The sequence below is a fragment of the Mauremys mutica genome, chromosome 5, assembly GCF_020497125.1.
Source record: "Mauremys mutica isolate MM-2020 ecotype Southern chromosome 5, ASM2049712v1, whole genome shotgun sequence".
NCBI classification, from domain to species: Eukaryota; Metazoa; Chordata; order Testudines; family Geoemydidae; genus Mauremys; species Mauremys mutica.
The window spans coordinates 120550713-120572358 of record NC_059076.1 but is presented as its reverse complement, the minus strand read 5'-3'; the positions used below and the strand labels follow the sequence as shown (position 1 = coordinate 120572358).

Sequence of the window (21646 nt, the reverse complement as noted above, 5' to 3'; positions counted from 1 at the left end):
TCTGAGCCACTCAGTGCCTGAGCTGCATCTGCAGCCACAATTGTACCTGCACTAGGGGTGGGGAGCATCTAGGAATGAGAACATTTCCTCAGCAGCCCGGCTGGGGTCCGCTTCCTGCTCCTGGGAGCCCCAACTGACAGCCCCACCAGCCTCATCACCTGCCACCACTCCTGGAAGGAACCAGGGGCGGTCCTGAAATCTGCCATCCTAGGCAACTGCCTAACTTGCCTGTGTCTAGAGCAGCCTCTGACCTCAGGATTTGATATTTGGATTTTCATGGAAAGTAACAATGAGCTCGTATAGGCTATTTATAACGCCAGTACTTTTAAAATGTAGCACTGAATAAGTGTCCTGTTAATTCATTTAACATTTCATGAACACTGATTGGAATCTGTTCTGCATGCGCATATGGCAACTGATTGGAATGAAATGGCATTAGTCTGTCACATTCTTTTTCAAAGGAATTTCATTGTAATTAGATCATACTAAATGCACTGTTATTTCCTGTGTTGTTCTAAACTTGGATTTTGCAATGCTGAATGCATTGGCGCTTATCAGGCTTTCTTTCATAAAACATGTTTAATGTATTTATTTATACATAAAACAGTCTTCACAGACACAGGCAGAGATAGTTATTTCCACATACAAGGCACATTCCTGCTACTAAAAAAAAAAAAAGCTTTACAAAATTGTATCTGTGCTGAGAGTGAAAGACTAGGCAATCTGCAGAACATTTGGAGACAGATTGACAGTAGTTTATTCAGTTCCATCACACTACAAAGCTTTTCATTAATAAAGCTATTTCAAGTACATGGCAAAGCTACTGTCCTCTCAACTTTCAAGATTACAACTGAGCTATAACATACTCCATACTATACAGTACAAATTGCCTACTCCAGAACAATCCGAAAGCAGTTTATGCTGTGCTTGCAGCAGCTCAGTTTTAGTCAATTAGAAATACTACTTTTCAGTGGAATACGATGGTCAGATGCATCAGATTTCAAGTTGCACTATTTTGCAGCTAATTTTCTTTTTACTGTTTACCCCATAACTCCCTGTGAGCTCCTGCAATGTGTGCAGGAAAAGACAATACTGGGAATGAGTTCACTGTGTTGTGTTGGGAGGAGTGGCTTGGGCCTGGGGGAGAGGTCCTGCTTCTACAAATAGATGGGGAAGCATTTTTAGTGCTGAAGAGCCACTATTGATTCTTCTGGCTGTCAAAAGTGTTGGAGTTCTTGACCAAACACAGCTCTTTCCAGAGTGTACCAGATTCTTTCCCCAGTGAAATAGATCATTGACTTCCAACGGGCAGATGATGTGGCCCTCAGTTTCCCTCTGTCTTTCAATCAGCTGGGAGGCACTCTCTCCCATGATCTCTGTCCCCAACATGTGATTTCGAGATTTGATTGTCAGACTGGGCAGAGTCATAGACTGCCACTGGGAAGTGCCACAGTTTCAGGGTACCTGCACCTGTATTCTCCCTTTGTGGTCCCTCAGGGGCACCCACCTAAAGTTTCAAGCTCACAACCATCACCTCTCTTGGGCAGACACCAGCATCCCTCTCCCTCCTGACCAGGGGTTTTAAGGCTGCACAGCCCCCTACCATTTACTGTGACATCCCTCACAAGCAGTCTGCCTAACGGCCGGTACTTATGCATTGCTTACTTTCCAAGGGCTATGACCGGTATATTGAGCAGTTACAGGTGACCACACAGCACATTCTCAGAAGAGTACATTTATTTTAAGGACAAAGCATTACAGAGAAGACATATAAAAACAATAAAAGTTCCCACACACTTACTGATAAACATAGCAGAAATGACGCATCACTCCTTTGGGCCCAAAGAGGTCCAGTCCTTCAGCCAGTCTGGGACCTCTCCTTAGACAGAATATCCTGTCCATTTGCCCAGTTAAAATGTGGGCCCACAGTTAGGGTTGCCTACTTTATAATTGCAGATGACCAAACACTCTTGCCCCACTCCTTCCCCAAGGCCCTGCCCACCACTCACTCCTGAAATGGGGAAGATCTACACAGCCATGTTAGTGCTATGGGATATCTGAGGTTGGTATTTTTAGTGTTAGCAGCCCCACACTTTGCAAGTGCAGCAGAGCAGCTGATGGTTCTGCACAATAGACATTGCATGGGCCAGATTTAAGTTCTATATCCCCATGCAGGAATTGCTTCACCCACCTTGGAAATGCAGCCATGGCTATATCCAGCACACTTAAGTCCCCAAACTTCTGAGACTATTGTACTGTTTAGACAAGAGGGCTGATTGGATCCTTATTTTCCTCCTATCAGAACACTTCCATTTCCACCTATCAAACAGGGATGCCATCTTCTTCAAAAATATGAACCTGTGGGGCCAGCTTAGAAGCCAAGCACAAGTTGTTCTCATGCAAGGATCCAAATTTAAGTCTCAAGCTATACCTCTACCCTGATATAACGCGGTCCTCGGGAGCCAAAAAATCTCACCACCTTATAGGTGAGAGCGTGTTATATCGGATTTGATCCGGTACGGCGTACCGGCAAGAGCCGGTACGCCATGCTGGACTGGACTGGCTTCCCCGGCGGTGATTTAAAGGGCCCGGTGCTCCAGCCGCTGCGGGGAGCCCCGGGCCCTTTAAATCCCCGCTGGAGCTCCGGCAGTGGGGCTCGGGCAGGGATTTAAAGGGCCCGGGGCTCCCCACTGCTTTACCACGTTCTCTCCGAATTCGTGTTATATCAGGTCGCGTTCTATCGGGGTAGAGGTGTAGTACTTTTTCCTTTAGCCTGAAGAGACCAAGATCGGTATCTAGGGAGAGGAGGACTGGTCAAGTGATTTTCCTCTGTGGCCTGAAGAAATTGACTTTATCCTTTTTATAAGCTGTAATTTTGACAATATACATTACTTTATTTAGGCAATTGATTTAAAAATGTCGATTCAAATATGATTATTTCATGGTAGAACAAATAGAACTCTAGTACATACATAGACGATTTTAAAGAATTCTATAGAGATGACACCAGAAAACAGCTGAGAAATCTAAAGTCTAGACAGCAAACCACATAGGCAGTTTCAGGCTTACCAGCTAAAGAATGCTTGGTTGAAAGAATAGCTGATGTCACCAGTCTGTCAGAATTTCAGAGCACCAAGCATAACCAGTACAGATTCCAGGCTGCTATAGAGCTTACATCAGTAGCACTGAATTGCGCCTATAAACATGCGCATGAAAAGATGTGCTCAGTTACTCTTTGTGCCCCAAAAGTGAGCTTTGTCAATGGATGTTTGAGAATATGCATGTGTGCAGCTACGGCTATGTTCTGAATATTTGTTCCAATATATCCAATTGGCTGCGAGAAATTACACTTCTTTAGCATGCCCCAAAGAGATAGCGGATGAAGAAATAAAAATACTAATAAATTGTATTACAATATACTTCCTTTAGTGACTTCATTCATGCAGGTAAATGGGTTCTGTGTTGCAAGCAACCCCTTCATATGAAAACTGGTCTTTGACTAAAAAAACAATTTTATGCCAAAGATACTTAAAATATCTTTGGCCTTAAGGTCCAAAATCATGACCATTACAGAAACGAAGTAGTAATGAAGTCCATCCTCTAGCCGTTGTAGTATTGCTTGCTAGAGTATGTTTTCTAATGTTTGTCTTTCACACTGTGCTTGATGACCAATCTAAAAAATCCATTTTATCAAAATATATTCTTTTTTTTTATAATGTTATGCATTGTTTGGGTAAAGTTTCTTTAGTTTAATATTTCCAACTATACTGCTGTGATTCCATCAGCTTTCATAAGCTAAGCAGGGTTGGGCTGGGTCAATGTTGATGGTGTACCTAGATGCTTCTGGAAGTAGAGTTCTTCGAGTGCTTGCTCATGTCTATTCCATTCTAGTTGTGCACGCGCCCACATGCACAACTGTCGGAGACTTTTGCCTTAGCAGTATCCATAGGGCTGACTGTGTCACCCTCTGGAGTGCCGTACTCATGCAGCAGTTTATCAGGCGCCACCGGCCCTACACCTTCTCAGTTCCTTCTTACCACCCATGACAGTTGGTTGGAGTGCCTGGTCTTGCTTGGCAAGAACATGAGTGGTTCTTCACTGTTTAGATCATTCCCCTTTGTTATTTAGTCGAGTGATTAGTTAGCTGTTAAGTGCATAGTAGCAGCTTAGTTGTTAGAGTCCCAGCTGGGACTTTGTCTCGAAGCTGGACATGCCCCACTCCCCAGGCTCCAAGCCATGTTCTGATCAGTGACCCTCACGAGAGTTGTTTGAAGCCCCACAGAAAAGAAAAGTGTTGGAACTGCAAAAATTTACATCCCCAAAGTAAAAAAGAATGGGATATTCAGTTGAGGGCCCTCCTCATGGAGGATGCTCTGTGCCCAGCATCGGAGCCCTTGCACTTGGAATCCATGCCCGGTACTTCAGCATTGGCACAGAGTGCATTGCCAGCACCGGGATCCACCAGGCTTCTTTCCCCCTCTCCAAAGAAGTGGTCTAAATCAACTGGGCCACAGTCATCATGCAAGGGGACTTTGGGAGAAGGACCTGTGTTAGACCTCATGCCTGCAATGGTGGCTCTCTGGGGTACTGCTGTGGTTGGACCCCCAACCCAGCCAGGGACCCGACTCTGACTCCGGGGAGAGGTAGAGGGTCCCGGCCCATTGCAGGGACATCTGCGCCCAAAGTGGGCCTGGCGCCCAAAGAACAGTTAGGCCAACTGGCACCGCAGACGCCTGGCCGCACGGCGGATCCCACCAAGACACCAGTTCAGATGACCAAATCAGCTGTAGGACCACCCCTAAAGGCCGTGGGACGTCCCCGGACTGCAGGTGTTATTCCCCTTGCCACGGTCAAGGACCCTGATACCACAACTTTGGTCTCCGGTCAGGAGGCCCAGATCTCAGATGCCACTTTCCCCACCTACGAGACATGGAACTCCGGAGTCGCAATGCTGATCCCCATACACCCAGTACCGACAGTCCTCCCACCAGAGATCGCCAAGGCGCAGGTCACCATCGCCTCGCAGATCTCCCAGTTGTCAGTCTCCTCCAGCACGAGACCATTCCTGGTCACGGCACCAGTCACTGGGACCCTGATACCGTTCTTCAGGCAGGCACCAGCCCTCACCTTCCCCGTACCGCCAGCAAGAGTCAGTCGACAGACTCAGGCTTCCACAGCCCTGCCCTGGTCACTGGAAGGGCAGTGGTCCGGGTCGGAGGGACAGTTCAGTCTTCCTTTGTAAAGAATGAATCATTCCCTATCTGGGAGCCCGCAAGGTGCCTGAGGCACCGGCATGGGGTCAAGGGCAATGGCCCACCCAGTGGCAATACTGGAACCCGTGGGGGTGCTTCTTATGCCCGCACCGTACTCCCACTGCTCCTCCCAGATGACTTTGGACAACATACCCCTGGTGCTGCTGGCACCGGTGTTGGAGCAAGGGGCCAAATCCGAAGCGGCGGTTTCACGGGAGGCCCCAGTGGCTGAAGAACAGTCCTTACACAGCACGGGGATGCTCCCCTCCTCCAGCGGTGCAGTCGTCCTCGTTGTCCCCAGACGAGGTGGTGGCAGGGCCCTCGCAAACCGGCAGCCCCTCCTTTTCCCTCCCAATGACTTCAGGGAGCACCAAGCCCTACTTAAAAGGGTGGCGGCCAACCTGAACTTGGAGGTTGAGGAGCTAGCTGAGGAGCCTGATGACCTCTTCAATGTCATCCCCTCCTCTTCCCCAGCCCGGGTGGCATTGCTCGTTCACACAGGGGTCCTGAAGATCACCAAATCAGGGTGGCAGACCCTATCTTCCATTCCGCCAACATCCAAGAATGCGGAAAAGAAGTATTATGTCCCCACAAAGGGGGTTGAATATTTATACACACACCCTCCCCCGGGGTGGCTGGTCATATCTGCCGTCAATGAAAGGGCCAGGTGGGTAGCACCTCCAAAAATAAAGATGCCAAGAGGCTGGATTTATTTGGCAGAAAGATTTATTCAGCAGCGAGCCTCCAATCTAGGGTCTCAAACTATCAGGCCCTTCTTGTCAGATACAATTTCAATTACTGTGGGACTCAGTCAGCAAGTTCAGGGAGAACCTCCCACATGATCAAGCACTGGAGTTCACCACTCTGGTGGAAGAGGGCCAGGCGGTAGCTAGGGGTGCCCTTCAGATGGCTTGGGATGCCACAGATTTGGCATCCAGGGTGGTCGCCTCTGCAATAGCCATGAGCATAGCTCCTGGTTACAGACCTCTGGGTTGTCCCAGGAGATGCAATATACCCTCCTGGACCTCCCTTTCGAGGGAACGGGGCTTCTCTCAGAGCTGACTGATGCAAGGCTCCATGGCCTTAAAGACTCCTGGGCCACCCTCCGCTCCTTGGGCCTGCATACTCAGCGGGCTAGAAGGCCATTCCGTCCATTGCCGCCTCCGCCGTCATCAAGGTCTTGGGGTGTCTCTAGATCCAGCCCCTACAAAAAGAAGAAAAAAGATGGGGTTTTAAGCGACGCCACCAGTTGTTATCTCACCCATCTGCCCAGCCTGGTCCTTCCAGGGACTAAGGCAGCCAAAAGCAGTCATTTTGAGAGTGCGCCCGAGGACAACACCCCAGTCACTGCAATGGATCCACTCCCCGTCTTCCTCAACTGCCTCTGCCCCTTCCGATTGGCCTGGTCCCATATCACCTTGGACCACCGGGGGCTCAACACAGTCTTGTCGGGCTATCCCCTGCAGTTTGTAGCCGACCCACCCTTCCATCCTCCTTCCCCACCCCTCTTCAGGGACCCTTCTCACAAGCAACGCCTCATTCAGGAGGTCTTTTAACCTTACACCATTTTCTACAAGGACAAGATCCAAGTAAGACTGCACCCAGCCTTCCTTCCACAAGGTAGTCTCTCAGTTTCATTCAAACCAAGATATTTACTTACTGGTCTTCTTCCTGAAGCTGCATAAGTCAGAAGAGGAGTGCATGCTGCATGCCCTCAACGTCAGACGAGCACTGGCCTTTTATATTGACAGTACCAAGCCGTTCTGTAAGTCAACACAATTATTCGTCGCTGTGGCTGACAGAATGAAAGGTCACCCTGTTTCTGCTCAGATAATATCATCCTGCATTCACTTTTGCTATGATCAAGCACAGATGCCGCCCCTGACGATCATCACCGCCCACTCTACCAGGGCATAGGCCTCTTCGGCAGCCTTTTTGGCTCAAGTGCCTATGCAGGATATCTGGTCATCGGTCTATACCTTCACGGCCCACTATGCACTTACCCAGCAGGCCCTGGATGATGCTGGCTTCGGCAGAGCAGTATTGCAAGCCATCAAGCAGTATTCCAAGCCCACTTCCGTGGATACTGCTTGCGAATCACCTAGAATGGAATCAACATGAGCAAGCACTCAAAGAAGAAAAATGGTTACTTCTCTTTTGTTCTTAAAGCACTTCACAAACATTAATTTATTACACCCAATAATAGCCCTTTGAGGGGTTGTTTCCTCCCATTTTGCAGGTGGGTAAACTGAGACACAAAAAGGTTAAATTGTGGTTGTGTCTTAAAAGTGGCTTTGTAAAAGTGGCATTGTGTGGTTCCCTTTTTGTTGTGCCTGACAGACTTCTATGTCACATTTGCTCAGTTTGCATATGAAAAGAGGGTTTTTGCACACTCCATCCGTGTCTGTCAGACTGGGTTCTGTCTAGCCTCATCTAACTGTACAACCCCTTTGTCTTCAGATTATGTTTTCAATTACACTAGTGCAAACCAATGAAAGGCCAGTGGGCTTATGTAAGTGTTGTTGAAGGCATAACGTGAAGACTACATGAGTGACAGAGGTGTACCTGAAAGTTTAGTCTGGCTTGCAGAATCTCTGCTATTGCTGTTGATATGAAAGGACACAGCTTTACTGCCACAGTCCAGAGTGGGCTCGGGGGGCTGGCAGTAAGAAAAAGAATGTTTGTGTGTAAAATGAGCACATATGATATGAAAATCAGATAAACGATTAATATGTCGTACTTGCATAATACTTTCTAGGGCAGAATTGCACTTTCCTAAAAGTCACAGATACAGTCTGTAGTAGGTATGGTAAGAGAACCCAGGAGTTCTGATACTCAGTTACCTGCTTTAAGCACTAGATAATAGTCCTTCCCTAATAATTTTCCCCTTCTTTCACATGGAATCAGTGATTTGTTAGCTCATGGGTTGAGCTCCTTTCTTTGCATTTGTTTTCATAAAACGGGCATTAAAACATCTGTTTGTAGAAAATCATATCCGTGATTACAAGGGGAGCTTTTCGGCCTAAATAAAATCCGCATCCAGAGGACGGTGTATGCAGCTGTCCGTTCTGAGGGGGGGACCTCCACACTTGTAGCAGCAGTGCAATGCCAGTGCCTAAAGCAACATTACGCAGCTGCCCAATGCTCTTTTTTTCACAAGACTGATCCAGTTGCCATATATGGCAGAAGGTTTGATGGTAATAACACAGGCCAGTGTGTATGGGGGTTGGCCTGATTGAATGTCAGACAGGAGGGAATTTTTAAAGGGGATATATGTGGACTAAAGACCATCTTGGTGGCTGCTAGCTCGTTTGAAGTCCCCTGCCACTCTCCACTCCACCCAACCGATGGTAATGGGCAGGGGAGATGGTCCTTTTCACTTCAGTCTAGGGGTGCTTTACAAGTGGTGTGTCATTGCAATGGGGAGAACGAGCTCCTCTTTAGCACTTGGAGAGTAGTGTGGGAAAGTTATTTCTTCTCTCCCTCTTAGCCTGCTGGGGCTACTTATGTGAATTGCTAGACGGCGAGGTCTTCAGGGGATTTCCCATATCTGCCTGTAAAACATCAGCACTTTGTTGGTACTATACTAGGGCCGTAACGCTCACAGGCTGAAGAGTAAGACAGACAGACTGAGGATTCCATTGTCACGTTTGATAATGGTAAATAATTGCCTTATTCTAACACAGAGCAAAGAGCTATATGAGAATAAGAACCACAGGGCTTGGCCTTAAGGCTACTTTTTCTCCCTCTCTTTCATTCTAGCACTCCTATATAGAACCCTCCCCAGCCACCACTTTTAAAGAGACAGTATACCTATCTTCAGAGTTAGGAAGCAGTGGCCAGGAAGCAAGGAGTTCATTTATTCAAGTTCTTCTCACTTAGCGCATCTCTGCCATTTTGTGGAATGCAGGGGAGTTTTTCTTTTTCTGGAGGGTTCTATGTAGCAGGCAACCTGTTCTCTGGCTTACTACATAGCCAGTATCTTATCTGCAGCCTGTATCATGGAAGATGGTGGATAATTTCTGGTGACTAGAGCCTTTGAGTTTTACAAGCATGTAAAAGAAAGAAAGGTAGGTCAAATATTTGGCCTTCCAGCCTTGATAGTGTTAATTTAAAACAGTATACCTCTACCCCGATATAACGCTGTCCTCAGAGCCAAAAGTTCTTACCACGTTATAGGTGAAACTGCGTTATATTTAACTTTCTTTGATCCACCAAAGCATGCAGCCCTGCCCCCCTGGAACGCTGCTTTACCGTGTCATATCCGAATTCGTGTTATATCGGTATATTGGGGTAGAGGTGTATATAGTAATTGTGGAAATTGATGAATTCAGTACAGATGAGCACCCTATAATTAACTCAAATGCTTATGTAGTAGGAGCATGTAGGCCCAGCACCTGGGAACACCAAGAATGTAATCCTGGCCATTGAAGTCAATGGCAAAACTCCTATTGATTTCAGTGGGACCAGGATCATTTTCAACCTCTTCATTCCAACAGTCCATTTTCACATGCTAAGAACTGAAATATTTTTAACTTTTTGGGGCTTCAATTTGACAGGTTTATTTTTAAACTGGTTTAGCTTTAAATTGATCCAAAAAAAATGAAAAGCCTGCAGCGTGCTGAATTTACATGGTCCTAAACTTTAAAATAATGCTTCATTTCACACAAACTTGGATTGACTTTCTCAATGTATCGGTGTCGGCAGATGGCATATATGAACGCTACTTCTGTCTGTGTGTGTGTGAGAGAGAGAGAGAGAGAGAGGGAGGAAAACTCTTCCTCCCACCCACCCCTCATACTGAAATTTAAAATATTGACGGAATTTTGTTCAATCTTTCCATGAAAGACTCTTTTTTGAGTAGACACTGCATGAGATAGTATTAGCATTCAAAAATCACAAGTCAGATCCCCAAATAATGAGATTATATTAAAAATAAATTTTTATTTTCCTTTTTGAGCCATTAGGATCTACTTACGTCACATTTTCATGCTTTTCTCTGTGACCAGGAGGGATGCAAACTTAGTTGTTTTAAATGAAAGCTGAGATTCTTGTGTATTCGTATGACTCCAGGTCCTGGGACTTTAAGAAAATCAACATGTATTCTAAGACTCATGATGAAATCATGAGATTTGGCCACACTGATGTTTCAGCTTCAGAAGTTGTGAGTAAAAGCTATGAGCATGTGAAAACAGCAATTATTGTGGCACCAGAATTACAGAAGGGGCATCAAAGCACTCATCCAGAACACCATGGAAGTACAAGTTTGAAACTGTGTATGAAACACAGTAATGTTCCACCTAGAAATTGATGCACTCAGTCTTCACCAGCTGAAGATGGATCCATTGAACCCCAAAATGTTCACATACTGAATTTTTGAATATGCATTTGCTTCAGAGTTTGCCATGAGCTTCCTATGATAGTGCATCGTTTTTATTCCAAATTTAATTAAAACCCAATTAAGCACTTTGGGAAAGCTTTCCCTTAAGTGTGTGAGGTATTTCGAGAACAGTATTTACTCGAGTGCATGACTTGCACATACTATTCTGTGGTTGCTGCCAAATCATTTCCCTCTGTTCTGTCTGTAACTTCCATTACTATCTGCCTTTGCCAAAATTAACTAACTGTGTGGTGTGAGCAGATGCTGAAAACATGAGCCATTGTATCAAGGTCATGCAGGAGACAGGAATGAATGTTCCCAGAAACTGAGTGGTCAAGTTTCTTTACAAATAAAACACTAAGATACTTCCACTAAACAGAAGCACAGGAATTAAATCTGACCATAAGTTGTATCTGTATCTGGTCTTGATGCCAAAGTTGTTGTTAAGTGGTATTCATACCCTGCTACTGACAAGAGAGAGCGAGCGCTGGGGCCAGACCTCAAGATGTAGAATTGCATGAGTTGTGTGGCCCTCAAAAGAGTGTGGGTGTGTTTATGGGGCAGGGAGGAAGGGAGTAGAGTGGTAACAGGCCTGAGAGGAGGGATGGCCCAGTGTTTAGGCTGCTGGCCTGGGAAGCAAGAGAGCTGGGTTCAGTTCCTTGCTCTGTTAGCATCTTCCTGTATGATCTTGGGTAAGACAGTTAGACTCTCTGTGCCTCAATTCCCCTTCTGCTCAGATACTGCAATAACAGGGCCATATAAGTACTTTAGATAGATGCTTAGTATGCCCTTAAAGGGGGGATTCAGCTCTAGTAACTAGAAAAGGACATTATTTGATGCCATCTTTGTTATGTCTTAATGGTTTCCATATCAAATTTGCTCAGTTTACAAGTGAAAGACATTTTTATTTCAGCCATGCAAACAGCCTGGGATCTGATTGTTAAGTTTGTATTCTGGCTTGCGTAGCATCACTGGGAGTGAAGGTTCTGTGGGCCAAGTTCTTTCGCTAGATAAATCATGTGATGTCACAAGTATAAATGAGGGCAGAATTTGGCCCTACATTTGGAACTTAGTTCACATTTCTGTTAATGATGCCTCAGCCACAATAAAATGCATTTCTCTCTTAGTTGGATGGACTCTGCAAGGGCAAAAGGCAGTAAAGCCATATTTATGTCATTCAGGTCAACAGATACTACTCTGACTACACCCAGGGAGGAGAGTTGTTAATTAAGAAGGTCCCACTTTTGCATAGTCACTTGTCTGGCCATATCTACACTCTAAGGCATCTAAGGCAATCAAGAACTCAAACATTCCCTTCAACACCGGGTACTCCAGTATGAAGATTGGTAGGTGGCAACCCCATCTAAGAATCAAAACCTAACTGTGTGCACAGAGAAAACAGGAAAAGTAAAAGCCTTCTGCCTTTATATTTTTTCAGGCCTTATTTTACAGATGCAGTTTTTGAGCTCCCATAAATTCTATCAAAATCCATCTCCGTCTGTGAATTTTTTTTTTCTTTCTTTGCAGGGGCGGCACGCATAAAATAACTCACATTTCCTAAGAGATATTTGCAATTAGTATGATCTATGCTTCAGTGTCAATGTTACTGTGACCACTGAACATCACATAATGAATATGAAAAATCCATTTAAACCACACACTCAGGAGTATCAGATACAGATCTGCAATTTGGTCAGCACATCATTATTTCTTCATTAGAAAAAGAGCAGCTGGGTAGCATACTAGGCAGCAGTGCTGTCCCCTGGCTTGCAGGACCTTGGATCTAATCCCATTTTTTAGTCATAACGAAATGAATTTGGTGGTGTCAGCTGAGTTCATGTTGCAAAACTGCAAGTGCTGGCAGCTTCTTTACTCAGGAGAGGCTTGGAGATTAGCTCGTCTAGAAATTGAAACCTTTCACCTCTAGACATTATGGCTCCTCCAGGTCATTCATGAAGCGACTTAGTGAGGCAATGTGGAGAAGCTCAAGCAGTGGCAGCCTGCCTAACATATTGCCTATGGATAAAGAGAATAATTTCCACACTGCTGTTTTAACCTTCAGGATAGCAAATATTCTTAGTGCTTCATCTCGAATAAAGTTCTCTGCTCAGCAAAATATAATTTTTCTGTTCTTTTACTTGTGTGCAATGAAACCATTTTGTATATCTTTTTTAAGGTGATAAAAGATGTTTGCAGCAACTTCACTGGAGTGATAGATTCAGATGGACCATCATCTAGTTCTCCGATACACAAGACAGAACTGGAAAAGGTAAAGTTAAAGAATTACTATGCTAATGCAAAGATAGATGATGATGTTCTATTATGGAGGTGTCAATAGTGACGCTAACGTTCAGGTTTCATTTACCCTTCAAGCAGGACTCTAATTAATGATTGAATTCAATCTCTACATTTGACACAGTAACTGTGTAGCTTTTTCAGTAAAATACTTGGTAACTTTTGCAGAGGAACCATTTTAAGATGCTGCATTTTTAGAAATTTTGCCCCTTCTTCCTCACATTTTTGGGTTCCTCTAGATAAGTTGCACAGTTCCCAAAGACTCCACATTTCTCTCACATTCTGATAACATCTCTGGCAGAGGCCATTTTTTAAATGAAACACACACAATTATTCCTCATATTCAGGCAATCCAAAATTGGCCAACTTCAGCAACTCATATCCATCAGCAGCTTTTTATTTTAGATGCTTACCAGCAGGCCTGCTGAGTAGCACAGGACATGGTGGGTGAGCTCTGGTGTAGAGATGGACCTGTGGGGGCAGAGGGAAACAAGCAGGGATGTGGAGCCTGGGGAGGAATGGGTGGTGGGTATATGATGGGCTGGACTGGGGTTTTGGAGGCCTGGCAGAGGAAGTCCATTCTATATAGAGGCTTGAACACCCCAGCATTCCAAGGTAGCAGTGTTTAGAGCTTGTGAAGTGCTCATGTCTTGGCACAGAGACACTTAGCTCCCTGACTCACTAAGGGTATGTCTACACTGCAGTTAGACCACCGTGGCTGGCCCATGCCAGCTGATTCGAGCTCACAGGGCTGTTTAATTGTGGTGAGACATTGAGGCTTAGGCTATAGCCTGAACTCTGAGACCTCTCCCACCTCCCAAGGTCCTAGAACCTAGGCTCTAGCCCAAGCCTGAACATTTACACCGTAATTGAACAGCCCCTTAGCCCAAGCCCCACAAACCCAAGTCAGCTGGCACAGGCCAGCTGTGGGTTTTTAATTGTGGTGTAGACATACCCTGAGGCAGCAGACTAACAATGAACAGGATGTCTGTGAAGTGAGGCATCAATGCACCAAGTGCTCACCAAGGCAGCGCTGCTTTAGGCCTCTCGCCTGTGTGATATCTGTGCAGTCAGACCCCATTGCAAGATGGCAGTCCTATTTGTTATGGGCCATCTCCTGGTCCCATTAAAGATTAATGTTTAAAAGTCCCATTGACTAGGATTTGACCTCAAGAGTCTGGAGGTCAAAGTCCAGACATAGGTAGCCTAGATTTACATTTTTGTATTGCCATTGACATCAATGGAATTTCTCTGCATTTACACCAGTATAACTAAGATCAGGATTTGGCTTATGGTAATTAAGGTATATTTGTATATAATTTCCCTTGCCTGTTATACAATATAATATTCTAAAATGTTGCTGTCTATTAATGTGCTAAACAGCAAGATCAGGTAAGAAGTGCTCATAGATGAAAGAAATCTTCAAAATGATATTTTTAATGAATGCTTTAGATATACATTTACAATTGACCGCCTTACACAAACAACGCATTTGTATAGGTAGCATTTCAGACCTTTCAATGTATGTAAGAAAAAAGTCTGTTCAATTAAGTTTTTAGCACTCTGTGCGGGGTAGGAAGGAAACACACGGTGGTGCGGTATAAAGTTTTCCTTGCCACAAATTTGGGATGCCGATGTTACTCATAAGTGGTGAAGCCATGAGTGAGTTATGTAAAACATGTTAAACAGATGCCAATAAAAAGTTTTATGGCACACCACCACATATGAGTTTTGTTTATGCCACGCATTTTAGGTAATAGCTATTTTATAAACTTTAGATTTGTAATTTTTTTATTAGTAATATACACATAATTGCTAGTCTCTAACTTCACAGACTTTTTTATAGTCTCAGACTCTAAGGAAACCGTTGTGATAATCTAATCTCACCTCTTGCACATTGCAGGCCAGAGACCCGCACCCCCATACTGCTGTAATAGAGCCATAACCTCTGGCTGAGTTACCGAAATCATAATTTAAATACTTCCAGTTGCAGGGAATCCACCATTTACTCTAGTTCATAACAGCAAGGGACCCTTACTTACACACATCGAAAGTACTGAAAGTACTGAAATATAAAAATGTGTTGTGTTTGATAGGTTATCAGTTGTAAATTACCTAAAGCATTCATTAAAGATATAGTTTTGAAGATTGATTGTATGTAAAATGAGCACTTGTTGGTTAGCACATTAATAGAGAGCAACATTTTAGAATCTATAAATGTAATAAAAATATATTATGGCTAACATGGTTCATTGTTAGATTTGGGTTACATGATTGGACTGTTACTCTTAAAAGGATAAAAGAATGGGATATATTTGGCAATACAGTTCTAGTGTGTGCTTAGCTTTGTTTTGTTTTAGCAAAACTTGTGCTTGTGTGGTGACATAAGAAGTCTATGTAATGTAAATGAACTCTTGGCTATCTCATATTTGTCCTCAGGATGGATGCTTGGCATGTATTTAATGTAATAATAAGCATAACTTTAATTTGACCGATTACACATTATTTGGCCAGTGTGACCACATGAGAAATGACCTAATTTATTTTGTCCATGCAGAAATTGTCCTCTGAGAGGCCAAGCTCAGATGGGGAGGGTGCTATAGAAAATGGAATCACTGCCGTGTGTAATGGAAAAGAACAAGGTGAATCCCAGATGCAGAGTGTGTTTTACATATTCAGTATAAAAATATAATATTTTTTCCTTTTATGACTTAGGGGCTTTGTAAGTAATATAATTAGTCTTATATCTACCCTGAAAGTTGAACTGTGCCAAGGTTGAATTACATAAACCTTTACATTGGTGGTGTAGGTGAGCGGACTCACCCCTGTGGCACCTCCTGCTAGTCTGTCAGGGAATTAGCTCATTCCAGCCTCCAGAGCGCCCTTTGCAGGCCGGTGATCCACCTGTCCTGTGGCCCCCCCATATCCCTCCCTGGACCCAGTGCCCCGGTCTTAGGGTCTCCCCTCCCCGGGGAACCCCCACCCACTATTCCCATCTCACCTCAGTAAAAGGCTACTGCCAGTCATCGTCTAGCCCCACGCCCTGGGGCAGACTGCAGTATCAGCCTACTCATCACTGGCAAGGAGGGTTTGGACCTGTTGCCTTAGCCTACCCCTGGGCTGCCCTCTGCAACCCCCAGTACCTCTCGACCTTATGCTAGGTCGCAGCCTGGAGCCTTCCAAGCAGGAGCTCCCCAGCTCCTCTGCCTTTCCCCAGCCCTGCTCCACTCAGCTACCCTATGTCTAGCTCCCTGAGCCAGGCCCTTCTCTCTCTGAATGCAGAGAGAGAGTGTCTGGGCCTCTGGCTCACTGCCTCTTATAAGGGCCAGCTGGGCCTGATTGGGGCATGGCCACAGCTGAGCCTACTTTCCCCAATCAGCCCAGACTTCCTCTGCTGGGCTGTTTCAAGCCCTTCAGGGCAGGAGCAGGGGACCACCCTACTACAGTGGATATTAGAATACCTCCATTCTAGTTAACAGAGTTATCCACATGTAACATTGATGTAAGTGACAGCAAGATCAAGGTCCATATGTAAGTTTTGAAATGACTTTTTCCTGTGTTTATAAAGTATGCTGTCTTCTATAGGGGAGTTGAGCCAATCACTATGTTGCATGTAAGGTTTTCCCCTACAATTTTAAACAGGAAGGGTGTCATAGCATTTTATAAGGGAAGACAAGAATCATGTATGCTAAATGACTTTAAAATGATGTACTCCACTTTGGAGTCAGAAAGCTTGTTCCCAGTCCTTAGATTCCAAGCTGAGGGACATTCCAAATTCAATTTCCTGAGTAAGGTCTGCAAAAGCAATCCACAGATTATCTTTTTGTTTCCCCTTGAAGAAAAGACTCCTGTAAATAGGTGATACCACCCTATACCATATACCAATGCTCAGTCTTGTTCAGAAGAGCATATTTGCTTTAATCAGTACTTCCCTGTAGCTGTGAAAAAGCTGATGTAAGCTCTATTGGAAAACAGTTGCCTCAGCACTGGCTTTTGGGCAAGCACTCTCTCCCTTTCCTGACACAAATGGGTGTTTGTTTCCTTTGGGTGTTTTAGTTTGTAATCTTTGCCCTCCCTTTCCAATGGAGATTTTGAATGACTCTCCCAAATGTATAGATCTCCACACTCCAGTCAACAGAATGGAGCACAGTAGCTCACTGTGACTTCTATATCCAAAATGTATGGCTACAGTTACATACTACAGAAACTTTCATAAAACTACAGAAGGCATAACAAATTGTGTTGTGGTAGACACCCAAGCCGGTTTCATGTGTCTGTGGTACGGAAATCCAAAATATGTGCATAGTCCACAATTTTCACAAGTGTCTAGTGATTTGAATGCCCAACTAGAGGCACCTTATAGGGGCTTGATTTTCAAAAGAGTGCTGAATGCACACCCTCTGAAAATCAGGCCCATTTGAAGTGTCCAAAGCTGGGTAATCAAAAGCACTAGTCCAGGGGTAGGCAACCCATGGCACGGGTGCCGAAAGGCGGCACAGGAGCTGATTTTCAGTGGCACTCACACTGCCTGGGTCCTGGCCACTGGTCAGAGGGCTCTGCATTTTAATTTAATTGTAAATGAAGCTTCTTAAACATTTTAAAAACCTTATTTACTTTACATACAACAATAGTTTAGTTATATATTATAGACTTAGAGAAAGAGACCTTCTAAAAATGTTAAAATGTATTATTGGCACGCGAAACCTTGAATTAGAGTGAATAAATGAAGACTCGGCACACCACTTCTGAAAGGTTGCCGACCCCTACACTAGTCACTTGAAACTCTTGGCCTTCAACTCTGTCATAGTAGAGTCAGACTTTTGTAGTAGTGAAGAGAATAATACAAAATAATGACATTTAATGCATTAACACATGGCTGTCATCACTAAATCATTTTAAGAGGTTCTGAATGAGTTGCAGGTTCTTTTTTAAATCAGCTGTAGCAGTGAGAGTGAAAGCTCAGTTAGCCATTTGAGGGAAGCTGGCTTCACTGTGCACTGATCTCCCTTCTACTCCCACAGAGCTGCTGCCCCCCTCTCTCCACCAGCATCTTGTTCTGCTGTGGTGAAGGAGGTGAGAAGAAATGGCTTACTTGCCAGTCTGTCTTGAGATCAGGGGATGTATCCCTTTCACATACTGCAGGAGAAAGAGGTTGGGAGAAAGGTCATTTCCTCTGCCTTTCTTCTCCGGGGCAGAATAAAACACCCTGGGGAGTGAAGGTAGAGGAAGCAAGAACATTAGAATTCACGTGGGCTCCTTTCACTGCATTTTCCCGGAGCTGGGAATTCTTCCCTTGCACTTTCCACTTTACTGAGCTTGATTTGACTTTCTTTGAACTCTGGGGGGTGTGGACATTTATTCCCCAAACCCAGACATAAGCATTCTTCTTCCCTCCCTCCCCTACTCCACAGCTGCAGATGTTCTTAAGCTGTTCTTAAGCTGCTGCTGTGTGAGATAGCAGCCTGTCTTCAGTCAAGTGCTGCCTCCTGCTGTCTCTCTGTGCTCATGATGATATGAGCAGATGGGATGCTCTCCTTCCCTAGAACTTTGGGAATTCATTGCATGTAGGGACAGCACAATATTAGGTTACACCAGCCCTGCAGATCCATGGGCAGGATTTAGCTTTTTGTTCCCACGCACAAATCATCCTTCTACTGAAGGTTTTCAGATAATCCACTTTCACCTGTGAAAACAGGACTCCCCCACTGCATATACGTTGGTGGCGGAGTCTCACTGAAAGAGACAGTCTTGATGACAGATGGAATTTCTAATAATTTCCCATGTTAACAAATAATGAAGGCTAAAAAAAAAGACAACAAATTGTGGTTTGAGAATTTGTGAATTATTTCTTTTTCCCGTGAGTTGCCAATTCACATAATTTGTACCAGTTATTTTTTTAAGTCTACGTTTCACATTTCAGTTCATATCTTTCAAATTAACCTTTTATTTGTTTTTGGGGGAGGGCTCAGTTCAGACCCACAGAGTTGTTTTTTGTGCATGCGTGCTTGTGTGTGTAGAGAGGGGGAAAGATGGTTCTAACAATTTGAAACTCAGCTCAGCTCTGTCAAAACCACTAAGTTAAATTTCATTTCTTGTCTGTCAACTAAGATTGAGCTCAAAATGGGCCCCCGTTTGCAATAATAGTTGGTCAAGGCTGAGTTTTATATTGTTGATAAAACTCAAGCCAGATAATTATGGTTCTGGTTTCACAAAGAAAGTTTTGTGCAGCTTTTTGGGGTTTTTTTTATTGGTTGTGATTGTCTACTATATTTTTAAAAAATATCTAATGTAGGCTCTTCAGTCATTTAGCCACTTTGGAAAGTTGTCCCCCCAGCACTGATCTTGTTCACTTCAATGGGAGCAAGTTAAGTTCAGCACCAATCTCTATGTTCATACCAATCATACTGATGCATTATTTTAAGTTCCCATATGTAATGATTAGATCCAGTAAACTATTTTTTTCTGCACTGTCCTTTCCATAAAAATGAACACCAGCTCCTAGTCATTGGGAGTGTTAAGTGATCTTGATTTTTCCGTTATAAAGGAAAGTTATCTTATAATACATGCCTTTCCCAAAGACCCATTCTGATATTTATAGTTACCTAGTTCCAATAACAGGGATATTTTTGCCAGGCATATACTTACTATACTAAAAAGAATGGTCTGATTCATTGCCATGGCATTATGTTGAAAATGCATTTAAGGAACAATGACAGGAGATCATCCAACTTCCATTTTTGTTCCAGTGCAGTCAGGTTGAATGTACAGCATGGAATTACCCCAACCACACTTCTAAATTAGAAGATGGTTCTAGTGGAGAGGAGCAATTAGACTGATGAATTTTAATGATAAACTTGCTTTAGTCTTACCTTTCTGTGTGCCATATTTTTGATATTGTGCTGGGCATGTGATATGGGCATCAGCATTAATGGTACCTGCAATTGTGTGTCTCTTGTCAGAAAGCAGCTGTTTTGTCCAAATGCTCTTGTTAAGAATTAAGTCAGTTTTGTGCTTGTGTATCTGCAGTGAAGTTGTTTTCCTTTCTATTTTGATCCATGTGCTTTAATATAATTGGTTTCATTCAAACATACTAAGATGTCCATGTTTGTTTTCTTGATAGTTAAGAGGAAGAAGAGTTCCAAGTCAGAGACCAAGGGCGCAGTGACTAAAGTAACAGGGAAAAAAATAACAAAGATCATCAGTTTAGGAAAGAAAAAGCCATCAACAGATGAACAGACCTCATCAGCTGAGGAAGATGTTCCAACATGTGGTAAGTGATTTGACTCTCTTAGATTCTCAAGCTTACACTGCAACTAAAGCACTATAGACTCCTAGCCTAGCCGTTCGTATACAATTGCCCCTACTGCAATGGTTTTCAAACTAGTTGGTATTGTGTAAAACTTCACAAGATAACTAATTTCTTGTAGGCCATTTCCCTCCTCAATCCTGATCCCCCTTTCCTGTAGGAACCGTAGTACTTGATAACATCAGGATAGTATTTAAATATTTAAGGACACCAGGTGAAAATGTGATAGGTGGAGTTGCTTGCTTAACTCTTTTCCATCCCAAAATTTTGTATCCATGCTATTTATTCTCTGTCTCTCTCTCTCTCTTCCTGCCTGTAGGTATGTGTATATTTAGTGCTGACCTTTCCCTCATTCCCTAAAAAAAGAAAGCCATGAAGCAACTATACAGGGTTCAACGGTGCCCAAAGGGATTATTTTCCCCTTTAGATGATCAGAAAAGTCTCTGGAAACCCTAGAGCATGGGGTAACAAATGGCAGAAAATATTATTGCCTAAAGCCTGACAGATAGAAGCAACTCCATGGACTGTGTCATAAACACAGGTGGTCCACAGACCACAGCTTGAGAATCACATGTTTAAGCAACTTTTTTTATTAAAAATATGTTTATGTGTGTGTGATATATAAGAGAGTACAGATGTGTTTATCAACCAAAAAGAGCAGCTGGAAAAAGCACAACTGACCTTCTGAAACATCTGGCTTCCATGGAAGCTAAAAACTTTCTGGGCTTTGCAGTTAATTGACTACTCTCTTATTATGTGAGATATTTCTTTTCCCAGAATATTTTCCTCTAGACTGTAGTTATATAATGTAAGCTGTAGTATTTCTATAGTGCTCATTATCTCCTATCTGGCCACTAAATATAGTTGTTAGTATTGTTGGTAATGGGCTCTACTCAGCATCCTTTCTAGGTTTTATCTGGAAATATGTATTACTAAGGCTTCTGCTTTGGTCATCGTGGGAAGCCTTTGCAGAAGAAGGAGTTTTGCATCATTTTCCGAAATTGGCTCGTTCTTGCTGCCTGCGCCATAGGTTGAGGCTTTTTTCACTGAGTATGCCTTACTTCCAAATCAAAAAAGGGAAGGAAAAAGATAAATGAAGTTGTGGTGAGGTGACACAGTGTGAGAAAAGGAAATCCCCCTGCACTCTGGCAATCACAAGGCGGGTTCTTCAAAGTTGGATTGCTTTTCTTTGTAAATCTGGCCAATAGGCAGAGTCCAAAGCTGTCTCTCCTCCTCCCCTGGCCCACCCCCCATTTAAGACCATTCACAGGACTTGGATACATGTTGATTTTTATGTATCAGAGGGGTAGCCGTGTTAGTCTGGTTCTGTAGAAGCAGCAAAGAATCCTGTGGCACCTTATAGACTAACAGATGTTTTTGCAGCATGAGCTTTCGTGGGTGAATACCCACTTC

At 43.8% G+C, this 21646-nt stretch overlaps 1 protein-coding gene across 11 annotated transcripts in view; it reads left to right on the top strand.

The window, feature by feature from the left end:
- AFAP1 (actin filament associated protein 1) overlaps positions 1–21646 on the top strand; it is a 137684-nt gene that overhangs the window by 81038 nt on the left and 35000 nt on the right. For all 11 annotated transcript variants that reach the window (XM_045018317.1, XM_045018319.1, XM_045018311.1 and 8 more), the window contains 3 exons: positions 12809–12901; positions 15485–15569; positions 20048–20197. In XM_045018317.1, the coding sequence (XP_044874252.1) occupies positions 12809–12901; positions 15485–15569; positions 20048–20197 (328 nt within the window). The remainder of the gene's footprint in view (positions 1–12808; positions 12902–15484; positions 15570–20047; positions 20198–21646) is intronic.